Source organism: Parasteatoda tepidariorum, chromosome 1 (assembly GCF_982258835.1).
Source record: "Parasteatoda tepidariorum strain Cologne lab strain chromosome 1, Ptep-v5.0, whole genome shotgun sequence".
In the NCBI taxonomy this organism is placed as follows: domain Eukaryota; kingdom Metazoa; phylum Arthropoda; class Arachnida; order Araneae; family Theridiidae; genus Parasteatoda; species Parasteatoda tepidariorum.
Genome location: NC_141755.1, coordinates 55,483,014 through 55,497,196, shown reverse-complemented (window position 1 = coordinate 55,497,196; position 14,183 = coordinate 55,483,014). Strand labels below are relative to the sequence as shown.

Sequence of the window (14,183 nt, the reverse complement as noted above, 5' to 3'; positions counted from 1 at the left end):
AATGAAGTTCTTGTAGAGCCTTACGAAAACTCGCTATTCAAGTACCAATCAAGCAATCAGTCCAGTTTTTATTTATTATTTAAAATATTTTATGTCCCATGGTGCTAAGAAAAGTTTTTGAAAACAGAGCTTTAAATAATACCGAAAATTTGGCAGTTGTTTGAAAAATGAGATTAATTATTTTTTTGATATATCAATTTTGAAATGAGCAAAGAAAATTAAAATAATTAAACATTAATAAACTCTTCATATCACCATATAGAATATGACTTTAAAAAATGTATATAAAAATAATTAGTAGAAAATAATTCACACGTAAACAGTAATTAATATGTGAATGAAGGTTAACTTTAATTTTTTTTAATAAATTTATGAATCAACCATAATTAATATTTAAAATGTACTAAAAACATTCATTTAACTTCGTGGTAAAATACTTACATTTTTCCAAGAATTATTTAAAATATATATAATCTTTAGTTTAAAAAGAAAAATTTAATTTCCCTGATATACTACTTTAATTAGCGATAAGAAGTCCTTATTGTTACTCTCTTATTTACAATTGTATCAATAGAATTCGAATTAAAATTATTTCCGATTCTTATAAAGAATATTTTAATGGCCTCACACAATAATTTTTATAACTGTTTCAAAAAAAAATCCAATTTAAAAAATTATACTCTTTGTGCTTTCAACGTTTAAGATGATGTTTTTGAAATAGCATGTTGAAGTAATTAGAGGCAATGTAAATTTAATATTAAATAACGGCTCATGATGCCTATTGAGTCACTATTCAATCAAGTAGTAGGGGAGAGTGGGGTCAATTGTAACAGGGTACGATTGTAACAGAGCAAAAATTTCGAGTGTCGGGTTCTAGATTTGGTTCCTAGGTGGCGCACAAGGTGTATTTAATAAATCTACATGTACACCCCTGATGGCAATCATTTTTATGTACTTTTGAAAGAGTTAGATCACAAAAGACATTTTCACGCCACGCAAGTACTTTTTTTGGTATTAGAATATTATATTGTAACAAAGTAATTTTGTTTAAACAAATAAAAATTAGTAACCGAATATGTAAGTGGACACCTTAATTGACATTTCAATAAGAAAAAAGATTAGTTTTGCTAATTAACTAGCATTGTTTTTAACAAATGAAGCTGAAATGGCGTCTTGGGGACAATTGTAACAATAAGTAAAGGGACGATTGTAACAGCTGAAAATAAATAATCTTATGTTTACAAACCATTACTTAACTCTTTAAGAACCACCAATAGTTTCCTATATCATTTATATTATGTTGCATGTGCATTATTTTATTTGTCACCTTTCACAGCATAAATTAAAATTCGTAACCCCTTAAAGTTAAAAGCTTAACCCTTTAGGTCTCTGCTCATTATTATTTTTACTCCTAAAATATCACTACTATTTTGATCAATAAAAAAATATATCACAACTATGATAATATGTATAATTAACTATGTTTTAGTTTAATTTATGAACTGTTACAATTGACCCCGTAAGTGGGGACAATTGTAACAAGTGCTCGACTGTCAAAAATTGTTAATAACTAATATAATAACATTTAAAATTAGGTATTTATTTTTTTTTCTAGTAGAGGATAGTCTACTTTACTCGTCTGTCAATTAATACTAATAATATATTGGATTTTTTGTTAGTTAAAAATAGTTAAGTGAAAAATGTTACAATTGACCCCACTCTCCTCTACTAGTGAAGAAAGCCCATTATATTTGAAAAATTCACTAAATACTGTGTTTAATTTTCAGTGCATGACTCTGGCTTACCTTTTAAATCTCGTGTGGCTGGCTTTTTCATGTTGTCTTGTAATAGTAGTTTTCATCTTCTATGTTTTAAAAATGATGTGCGAGCAGCCAACTGAATGCATTGACCTTCAGCAATTTCGTAAGTACTCTCACATTACCTTAAGTGCAAAATTATTGTATAGATTATTATATTTTTTTATTTAAATACCATGAATCAGCAAGGAAAACTACTTCAATTTCTTTTCCTCTTTCACAGATTTCGCATTTCCAAATGGCACAGATTATAAGTTGCTGAAAATTTGCGATAAAAGAAAAATCTTCTGCACTGATACGGTAAGTAATATTTTATTATCTCTGAACAAACATTGAGAGGGTGTCTAAAAGTTATGGCAATCATCAAATGAGAATCGATATTTTTAACCATTCGTTTTAAAAATCTAGATTATTAGACTGTTTTTTATTTTATCAATATCAAGCAAGTCTAAATTTATTTTTCATGTATTTCTCAAGTTATTTTTCACGCATTTCTCAAGCAATTTTCAAGCCATCTTCATTTTGCAACTACAAATTATCAAAATGCAGCAATCTGAATGTATAATCCGGAAACTATTTCAGGGAAATCCAAGTCTTCAATTAAAAAAAAGAAGTTGTTTCTTTGAGATTTTGGAGCCTAAATAATAGGGGAGAGTGGGGTCAATTGTAACATTTTTTACTTAACTATTTTCAATTAACAAAAAATCCAATATCTTATTAGTATTATTTGACAGACGAGTAAAGTAGACTATCCTCTACTAGAAAGAAAGAAAAAACCTTATTTTAAATGTTATTATATTAGTTATTAACAATTTTTGACAGTCGTGCACTTGTTACAATTGTCCCCGCTTACGGGGTCAATTGTAACAATTAATAAATTCAACTAAACCACTGTTAATTATACATATTATCATAGTTGTGATATATTTTTTTATTGATCAAAATAGTAGTGATATTTTAGGAGTAAAAATAATAATGAGCAGAGGCCTAAAGGGTTAAACTTTTAACTTTAAGGGGTTAAAAAATTTAATTTATGCTGTGAAAGGTGACAAATAAAATAATGCACATGCAACATAATCTAAATGATATAGGAAACTATTGGTGGTTCTTAAATAGTTAAGTAATGGTTTGTAAACATAAGATTATTTATTTTCAGCTGTTACAATCGTCCCTTTACTTATTGTTACAATTGTCCCCAAGACGCTTTTTCAGCTTCATTTGTTAAAAAAAAAAAGTTAATTGACAAAACTAATCTTTTTTTGTGAAATGTTAATTAAGGTGTCCACTTACATATTCGGTTAATAATTTTTATTTGTTTAAACAAAATTACTTTGTTACAATATAATATTCTAATACCAAAAAAAGTACTTACGTAGCGTGAAAATATCTTTTGTGATGTAACTCTTTCAAAAGTACATAAAAATGGTTGACAGCAGGGTTGTACATGTAGATTTATTAAATACACCTTGTGCGCCACCTAGGAACCAAATCTAGAACCCGTCACTCGAAATGTTTGCTCTGTTAAAATCGTACCCTGCTACAATTTACCCCACTCTCCCCTACATAATATGTATATAACAGAGAACGTAAAAATTGAAATCCTTATAAAGACAAGTTCCCCAAACAATTTATAAAATCTAGCGATATTTTCATTTCCCATCTTTTTTTCCTAAAGTGTTATGTTTCTAAATGAATTTCTAATATTTTAATCATAGTATAATAATAAACATCAGATTATTTTTTTAAATATTTTCTTTTTTTTATGGGGAAATATTTGAATTCATATTATTTTTTTAAATGTTCTCTTTTTATGAGAAATATTTGAATTCATATAGTGAATATGAAAATTTTAAATTTTTCTCTTAGTCGTAAATTTATCGTTACGGAATTTTAAAGTTATGACATCGATACTCTTTTTTTACTTCATCGATGAAAGCTCACATTGTACATAATTTAATTCTTTTGCTTATTTTTGTGTCATTTATAATTGTTTCCTATTATTAAAATGCGGGATAATAAAACGTTTTTGTTTTTTTCATGATCAAGATTATTTATTTTATATGGAAAATATTTACATGCACTATTGTGGCCGAATATACCATAAACTTATAGTTTTAATTCATTGCTCGAATCGCTGGTACTTGCAACTTGAGAAGAAATAAAGTGATTATGTCTAACCATGCAACAATTAACCTACGGTGACGTCATTTACAGGTATTCAATGGGAAATTCTTTAAATAATTTATTAAAAAAAAAAACGGGTTTTAAAATAATATTGAACAAAAGTAAAAAGCATTATTGCTAATTGTTACCTATTTTAAAATTCAGAAGTTCTTTTAATAAATTTTTAATAAGTTAATTTTTGAAGTGTGTACTCAAATTATAACACTACAGTTATTTTTAGATAAAAGTCGCTTTAAGAATGTCTTCGGCTAAAAAATTTTATTTTCACTATTTCGTTTTTATATGTTGAATATAAAACATTTTAGCTATTACTATTATTTTTGTTTCCAGAAGTAAAAACAAAATTGAAAAAATCAACTTTTGAAAAGATTTTTAAAAAATAAATAATTGAAAAACGCAGATTTCATAAAACATATTTCGAAAAAATTACTTCGAGAAATTTGAAAAAGAGAAAAAAAAAAACTTGAAAATTAAATTGGTTTTATAAAGCGAATCGTCAGTACAGTGTTTTGTTTTCTAAGTGCTTCGCTGATATAGCTTGGCTGAAATCACCATTTACATAAATATGAAATAAAACATGTACATTATTCTTTTCTTTTTTCAGGTCCAGTATGCGACGCCATATTTCATATTATCTTTCGCTGCATCCATTGTTGTTGTCATAAGTTTGGTATGTGCTTTAAGATGCCAATTATTTAATAAGATATATCATACACGTCTACGACCTTTTTATTAAATGTTATAAGTGTTGCAAGGAAGAAAAATTAATTTTTAAAATGTACCAAGAATTCTTAATAATTAACCCTTAATTAAAGCTAACCAATAAATCATTGCAGCAAGTCAAACTACTCCTTATTTGAAAAAAAAAATTATACCGCTGAAAACTACCAATCCTCCAATTATTTATATTCACGTAGACAATAAAAATAAACCACATCTTTCAGAGTTAAATGTTGATGAGCTGATTGGGTAAAGGTTTAAAATTGATATTTAAGTAAATTTGAAAAAATTTACTTTCTTTTTTACAAAGTATTTTCATCGATATAGTTTATACGTTGAAAATAGAAAATATAGATTTGGGCTTCCCTTTATCTCTTGCCGATTGGCGAAATCTATAAATCCTTAACATTCACTTAAACTGCTTGCATTATACTGTACATGCTAATAGTATTTTATTTTGTTCTTATAAAAAAGGTTTTCTAAGATAACTAGTTGAGTGTTTATATTCAAAGTGAAATTCACGTAGATCCTTCTTTCTCTCAAAAAAAACTCTAAGACCTTTTCACAAATTACATGGATCACGAAATCTGTAAAATTTAAAATATTTAGAAAATAAATGAATGCTGTATAGTTAAATGGGATTAAAATAAAATCTTCGAAATCTCAATTCTATTCAAAATTGTTGCTTAGAACTTTCTTGACAATACTCTCATCACACGATTGCGCTACACTCTCGAAATGAGGAATACGGAAATTGTTATTTATTAGCCGATTTTGTCACCTAGCATGGTCACCTTTCGAAATTATCTTGCACAACATATAAGCTTTAATTGTAACCAAGCCGAATGCACAGCACTACTGTATTTAAACATTCTAATTCTTCAATTCAATTCCAATCCCAACACCTTAATTCAAATATTAACCAAATTGTTTCACTGTTGTCTGGTTTTGATTTCAATTCTAAGTATTTTCAAGAAATGTTCGAGACATTGCAGCAGTTTTTTATGCATTGAATTTTGGTAATAATTTCAAATCTTAATCATTAAACCACACAAACTATCTCAAGTAAGAATTCGGGACATTTTAACATGGTAGGCAGCAGAAGTATAAAATTATTTCCATCTCTGTCATGAGATAAGATAGAAAATGTATCCCTAAGTTTCATTACGTACTGTACCACTTCCTGTACTGAGAAATACTCAACACGCAACTAGAGTATCGTAATTTATTATATAGGCTATTGCTCGAAAAAGGTAAGCGCCGTCACACATAATTGGTATGACAGTATGCAGCAAGCTCCATAGCACAATTTATGTTAAAAATTTCTATAACCATTTTTTAATGATTTAAAAATAAATCTAAATAATTACTTAACATACAACTAAATTGGCGATCGAAATGGGCTGCAGGTGGCGTAGAGCAGAACTCTTTTCCTATGGCAACACTTCACATGCTTTCCCCATTAGCGTGTGGAAAGTCATAGAGGAAGGAAGTACGTTAGTTTATCTCTTGAATTTCATATAGATTAAAATCTTTTAACTTGAAAAACTATATGGAACTGAAAACTACATTAAACATAGTTCTAAAGAAAAGTATCATGGAAATTTTAAAAATTATTTTTATTATATAAAAAGGAAAACTATTAAGAAAAGGGAAAATATCGTAGTACATTCCTATATAACTGAAAAAAGGAGGAGAGGAAAGGGAGAAGGGCTAAAGGCATGAAACCGGTCTCTCCCCAGATGGCGTATTCGAGTGTTGCGATCGCGAATATTCAGTACTACTTAAATTTTTACTTAAGACATCTTAACAAAATGAGTAATATAGTGTTGCCAATTTGGATAGAGAAATACCTGTGCTTATCGTGCCGATATATATATACAGGTAAGGTTAAGTAAGGTTTTATTTCTACAAAAATGCAAAATTATTCTAACTAAATATTTATCGCGTAAACTTACTATTCAACACTACTTAAAATGAAAACTTAAGACAACCTAACAAAATGAATCTAAGTATATATTTAACGTACAGTGAGACCTGTCAAGTTGACCACCCTTGTAAGTTGGACACCTGCATAAGTTGAAGTCAATTATCAAGAACGGAAATTTTCCTACATAATATAAAGAAGCAAAGCCTTTGTAACTTGACCACCTGTCTTTCTTGTATGTTGACCACCGAAATAAGTCAATTTTGACAAGGAGTATTATGAAATTCAATTCTAAAACCTTCATAAGTTGACCAGAAAAAAGAAAATCAGAAAATTTTCTGTCATTTTGCAATGTATGTTAAAATTTCACTTGTTTGGTGAAATAGTGTAAAAAGCTAATCTAAACCCTTTTGTGAGTTGACTATCTAGAGAAACTGTAGGGGGTCAGCTTTTGACCATTTCTTTCATTCATTCATTGAGAACAGGTGTGTTAGTTGAAAAGTTGCTCTTCCAGTTGCAATAGTGAGCATTTGAATAAAAGAATGCTCTGAAATATGCTTTGATCTTTTATAATTTTGAATAATTTTTCAATAGTTTTCTAATAATTTTGTTTTGTTAAAGTTTTCAAATTACATGTTTTCGGAAAGGAAACGAAAAAGTAAACAATGTCCCACCCCAACTATAAGTTGCAAACTTGTCTAAGTTGACCAATAAAACAATGCACCACAAGTGGTCAACTTACACAAGTTTTACTGTATAACTATTTTTTTAGCACTACTTAAATTATTACTTAAGACAACGTAACAAAATGAATAATAACTATAATGTTGCCAATAGATCGAAAAATTTCCAAGTTTATGGTGCCACATGAAAGAAATATATGCATAGATTTATCAGCAATTGCCAATTACTCAGTTTCACACAAATATACATATAAAAATCAAAGAGAAGAAGAAAAAAAAGAACTTTCATAGCCTTCTACTTACAAATCTCTATGAATATGAAATTTAGTATTACCTCAACTGCGCCTCTTTTTCTTTTGTAACTTGCATTATTTCAAAAAACACTGGTTTTTAAAATTTTTGCCCAAGACTCAACGACTAACTACATAAATTAACTTTCTTTTATAGGTGCATTATATCATGTGTCTTGCAGCTAATTATACAAGGATAAAAGATCACGAAAAATTCAAAGACTTGCAAGAGCTACAATACTTGCAAGATTCCGAAATGGGGACCTTGCCAAAAGATCGCTTCTAGGACATAAGCCAAGAAATTTTCAGAAAGGAAAGATTTTACAGAGTACTGTGATTCAAAATCCTACAAAGGCAAGCAACATATCTATGTGATTAAGGAATGAATTTAAATTCCCTGCAAAATGATAAAATAACTTTCTTTTCAAGAAAATTTCTTGGCATCTCGTGTATCGGTGCATTAAAATTGTGTCATTTCTTTTAAAATGCCCGGTGATATAGTGCATGCAACATAATCTTGTACATAGATATCAAGTTCAAAACTATAATCTTGTATATTTTGTTTTAACATTTTATTCAAATTATAACTTTAATGTTTCATTTGCTGTGAGGTTTTGGATAAATTTTTCAACAGTGAGTCTTCAAACATCTATTTGTTAAAAATTGTCATTACTAAGCATTTTGAAAACATTATTAAGAAATTTTGTGAATGCTACATAAGATATAAATTTTTTAACTAATTATTATGTCATGTTTAATCAATAGAACTTATATTGTTAATGATTTTCAAAGGATGAAACGTTCAGCTAAGGTTAAGTAAGAATAATTGTTTTTAAAAAAATGAGTAATTTAAGGAAACATAATGCCGTCCATTTCTGAAAATATTGATAAAAAAAATTTAGCTTTTTAACTACATACTCTAGCTAGTTTTGCACCTGATTTCATAAAAAAGGAATTTTATTAAACTTTTTATATTGTAGTACTATTCTACATTACTTGCAATTTCTACTGTTCCAATCAATGTGTTAATCAGCTTCAATAAAAGTTATTAATATTTATGTGTGAATTCAAAATATGATTGATATGAAAACTATTTATTATAATTATTCCATGTTTATCATAACAGGAACGATGAAGTTACTTTGATTGCTTTTGCTAAAAGAATGTCACATTTGGTCATAAAATCATTTTTGAAAAACTTGTATTTTTATATTGGTTTCTTCATTTTTTCCTAAAATACAGATCAACTGTAAATGTTTTACTTGGTTATGCATGAACATTTTTAAGCTTTGTGAACATCACATGAAGCTTTATGAACTTTGTTATGCTTCAATTTGACATTTGGAAGAAAATTTGCTTTTCAATAACAGTGTCATTATTAGCTTTAACAACCCAACCACCTCATTTAAAATTTGATGATATTCTTGGGAACTGAGTAAGATGTGAATATGTAAATTTTAAAGAAGTAGATGTAAAACAAAAGAAATTATGCAATTTATGTATACCTATAAGGTCTTAATTAATGTAATAATCTATGAAACTACTTACATCAATTAATAGTAACTATTAAAAGCTGAACAATCATAATTTAAACAAAGGAATAAAGATAATTTAAGGACTATTTAATATTGAAACAAAATATAGCATTAAATAATGAAATTTTTTTAAACTGAATAAAAACTCCGTTTTCAAATCATATAAAATATTACTAGTAGTGTCAGCTATTTTCGTAAATGTTGAATACTAATTGGTAAACATTAATTTTGTTGTTTTTAATTAGATGTTAACTTTTGTGGAAAATATATTTTCAATGGTCAACTGATTAAAGTTAACTTGTTTTACACATTTATATGTACCTCTTTTTGACACATGTATTTGATATTGTTCTATTTATAAGATAATATTTATTGTATAATTTTAGACTTACGTTGAGTACATTTTATGATTTCATTTGTGTTTTAACTGGATAATTTTATTGTGGGAAATTAGTGTTAAATATGTGCCTCTTGTAAATCAAGACTGAATACTAAAGACTGCATTTATGTATTTAAAGTATAGTTTTATTTACACTGCCTTTCAAATAAATAAATTCTAATAAATGTATGAACAGACTCAATGAATATATAAAGATGAATACACACTTCACGATAAATGGAATTGAGTTAGTTTGCAAACACATTTGAGTTTTACAAAGTACAAACATTGGCATTTAACAATCATAGCATAAAAAAAATAAACTAAAATTACAAAAAAGTAGTATAAATAACAAAAACGTTAATTTATAGTATTCCTGCTACTGTATAACTATAAAAAATTTTAGCAGATAAAACATACCTCTATTATATTTATAACAATTTTTTTTTTTTTAATTCTTGTTTATGGTACGTTTTAACAATTACATTAACGTACATTATGTTACATACATTACGTACATAACAATTACATGAATGTAATTATTAACATACAATTTTAACACTAAACATACCAACACTTTACACTACAATACTCCATAAATGGTCTTTTGACTGGTTATGGTACGTTTAGTGTTTAAAAAATTTATTTTTTTATTCTGGTTTTCTTATGCATGACTAAAATACTTCATAGAAATTTTACTAAAATGTAATACTAATAGAAGCTTTTAAGCTAAAATTTAGAAATCTGACTTTTGAAACATTTCTTAAATCGATTCTTTCATTTTTCGAACATCTGGTATAACAAATTTTACCACTGGTATAACCACTGGCTCTCACGCCTTTCTACCCCCAGTTTTTTAAGCAAATCCCAACAAATTTTCCTGTGTTAAAGTTTAAGACCAGAAAATAGTATGGAGTTAAAAGTATTAATATTATAACTGTCAATTTGTATAGTCAGTCGGGAAGATTTTACTAAGTGGCAGTAAAATAATAATTGAAGACTGAACAATTTTCTATAAATTAACCTACTTTCCAACTATTTTTTGCCCAGCTAATGGCTCTTATATTATAAGCTAATATGCTTGAATTGTTGATTAAGGGTAGCCACTCAAATCAGGTATTTTCCCTGTTCATGTTATACAAAATATATTAAGAGGAAACACACAATCACTGTGCCCTTGTGAGAACTATAATATTAGCATAACTATACAGGTATTAATTGCTGAAAAAACTCAGAGAAATAAGGAACAGCCTGACATACTTGAAACAAATGATGCTACAGTAAATGATATTGAATAGTATAGTTGAACTTTCATCTTTAAATATCCCAGAGAATGCACTTTGAGAGGTCTGAATTTTTTAAAGACGAAAAGAAACAAAATTTCCCCATATTTTCTCAGTTCGTAAGGAAAAATTCCCTTTTCTTTAAGATGAATTTTAAATTTTCAGTATTTTCTAGGTTTTTCCTGGAGAGGGATAACCCTGAAATTTTTTATAAAGAGTAAAAGTTTTTTTTTTTAAAAAAAATTTCATTGAATAAAAAACTAAAGATTTAAAACTAAAAAAAAAAATATTGATCATTAAAACATAAATATGGTTACCACTAAGAAATTATTCCCTCGACAACCACACAAATTGTAAATATGTAATACAACTCATTTATTTAATTATTTAATATAATGCATAAGTCAAGTATGTAGTTAATACATATGAAAAAAATTAGCCTACCTAAAAAAATATCCAAGTGTAGCATTTAAGGAGAAGCAGGAGCCTCCTAGCTACATCACTAGTAGTACTTAACAGAAAACACACAATAAAATAAATAAAAACCTATATCATTTTTGAATCCAAACTATTATATGCACTTTAAAACTATAAAATCAACTTCCTTCGTTCTTGAAATCAAATAAATATATATATACACACACACATGATGTCAATAAACCTAATTATTTAAATTTTTAGTTAGTAGCCAGTGGCCAGGAGACTATAATAACTTAGTATCCACTTTTTCTTTCAACTTAATGAGCCTGTGATCAATAGCGATAGGACCTTTTCATTTAATAACCATTTTTTTTTTACTTTATTAAATTATTTTTTTAAAAATAATTCATATTAGAATAATCTATGGCTATACAAAGTTAACTCAACAATAAAAATAATACAAATATATGACAAAATTTAGTTAAACATACTGACCTTTAAAGAACTTTTAAAAATATTTGGGGAGGCAAAATGCTTTTAATGTATACATTGCAAATATAAGACAAATAAATTGTTAAAGAACTCTCTGTCCACATGAATCTTTCCACTACAAAGTGATGGATTCTGAAGGACCAAAATTTTGAATGCATATATTGAAAGAAAATTCAATTTTATTCAAAGTCTTTCTACATTGATGTATTTTTATCATTAACAGATCTTTAAAAAAAAAAAAAGAGTAAAGGAAAAATTGGACAGTTGTTTATTTAATTGAAATTGTTGCCACTTTTTTTTTCGTTTGGACTCGCCGTGTAGCGAGTGGTTATTTTTATGTTAATGCGTCAAAAATTCAAATTAAGTTTTCTGCTGGATAATAATTTTCAATGGCCCAAAGTTTACTAACATTTTTAAAATTAATTAAAATGTTCACATTTGTCTGAATGCTTCAAGCAATAGATGTTTTTGCCTGATAATGCAACATCAATGTTTATTTGTGTTTGAGAACTAAAATTTAAAGCTTTCTAATGTATTTACATTTCCTTTAAACTTATCCGACAAAAATATTGTTAAGTCATGTGTTCATGACTATAAGATGTTTTTGAAGTTTCTCTGTTATGTTTTAGCTAGAAAAAAGTATCCCCACCCAAGAGTACTCCCCCCCTCCAAAAAAAATATATAATACACACTTTTATACAGAAATTTAAAACAGCTTTATTTGAAACAAAAATAGTTTTAAACTTAGTATGTTAAAGAGGTTTTTTTTTCAATATATAATGTGTTAAAAATATATTAAAGAAATATTTATATTTTCGCATACTGTTTAGCCATGCTTAAAGTGGGCATACATCTATTTAAAAGCACGTCTTCATTTATTTTCACAATTGATATAAAAATTATCCTTATCTAGACAGGAATGATACATCATAAAATTAAAGATGTGTGCCTTAGAAATGAAATAAAAAAGAAATGAGAGCAAATTACTAAATTGAGAAACATAACTGGCACATAGATAAATGAGTAATGAATAAATGGCATATTTTTACAAATGTTAGATTACGAAAACTAATTCAGGGAACTAAGAATATTAAATATGATACATATGTACAATATTTATTTAAAGAACAAGCATATATATATATATATATATTATGACCGTCATATACAATTCTATCGTTCTGTAAAATAACTCATTTTTATATATTCAAACTCTTTCACTTTTAGATTAAATATTTTTTATTTTGAAACTCAAGATTATGGCTATTTAGGGATAAGGTCAGATGGTACAGTTTTACATAGACAATCGTTTTGAGAACTAACAATTAAAGTAACAATTTTAATTAAATAATTTGATTATAATCAAAATGATTAAAAATAAAATAAAAACTATTCTAGGTCATCAAATTAATGGTTCCCATATTATTTGTATGGTATTTCAATTAAATTGAGATTATAAAGCCCCGGAGCTCTGAGATAAAAATAAAAAAGAAAGCCCAAAATTTTATTTTGCCTTTAAAATGTTTTTACTGATTCAAACAGAATAAAACTTGCATAAAATATTATTTTCATACATTTGTAACAGCTTGGTTACATTTTTATAAATTTAATTCCAGTTATAGATACGTTTTGCACTCATTTATGGATTGTCCCCAGCTTTTGAGATGCATAGTAGTCTTTATAAAGCAGAATTCAAAAGCACAATATGCTATTGGTGCATAAAATATATCCTACATTAGAAGAGATTAAAGAAATTTTCTTTTATATATAAATGGGAAGTTAGGGAAATAAGTACAAAAACTCAATACTATCAAAATATGTACTAAATTTTTGCTTTCTGTTCTAGTGTCCTGTTCAAAAGCATATTTTTTACAACTTTGGACTCTCCCTCCCCCTTATCAACAAAAATAAGAGAATCACAAACCGCTTCTGTGCTTACGGAAGAAAGTTGCAACACCCTTCATGGGTTTTGCTCTAACTTTTACTGCACCATTCTAATTTTAGAATTAAATTCAAATCAAAATATATAACTTTGCATTAAACAAAGTTAAAATTTTTATTTGTTTTTAAAAACTTTGCAGAAAATATTTTAAGAAATCTTTTGCATTTAAAAATTTTAACCTTAAAGATTCCTAAAAATTCCAGGAACTGTGCTCATGCAAGTATTCCATGCACTACTCCTTCTTCCTCTCTTGTCAGAAAAAAAATGCAAATTACAAACTCATATCTCACTTGAGAGGCCGTTGCTGCGCAAAATTGCTAGCATTTCCTATGTTTTGGACCATGCTCTTTATTTCAGACTTAGTTCCATTTCAATTAGAATTTTACATTTCCATATGTTAAAATGTACAGATTAAATTTTAGCTATACTTAAAAAAGTTAGTAGTTTGTTCCCATCAAAAATAACATATGAAAAAAACTTATAATAGATATACCTTAAAGACATTTTACGG

The 14,183-nt window shown here is 27.2% G+C and overlaps 1 protein-coding gene across 1 annotated transcript in view; it reads left to right on the top strand.

Moving 5' to 3' along the window:
* The window catches only part of LOC107448228 (neuronal membrane glycoprotein M6-a), a 41,179-nt gene extending 31,455 nt beyond the window's left edge, over nucleotides 1-9,724 (top strand). Inside the window, exons 4-7 of the mRNA XM_021148311.4 lie at nucleotides 1,788-1,923; nucleotides 2,041-2,117; nucleotides 4,606-4,671; nucleotides 7,779-9,724. Coding sequence (XP_021003970.1) covers nucleotides 1,788-1,923; nucleotides 2,041-2,117; nucleotides 4,606-4,671; nucleotides 7,779-7,907 — 408 coding nt within the window. The 3' untranslated portion in view covers nucleotides 7,908-9,724. The remainder of the gene's footprint in view (nucleotides 1-1,787; nucleotides 1,924-2,040; nucleotides 2,118-4,605; nucleotides 4,672-7,778) is intronic.
* Nucleotides 9,725-14,183: the final 4,459 nt, after the last annotated feature.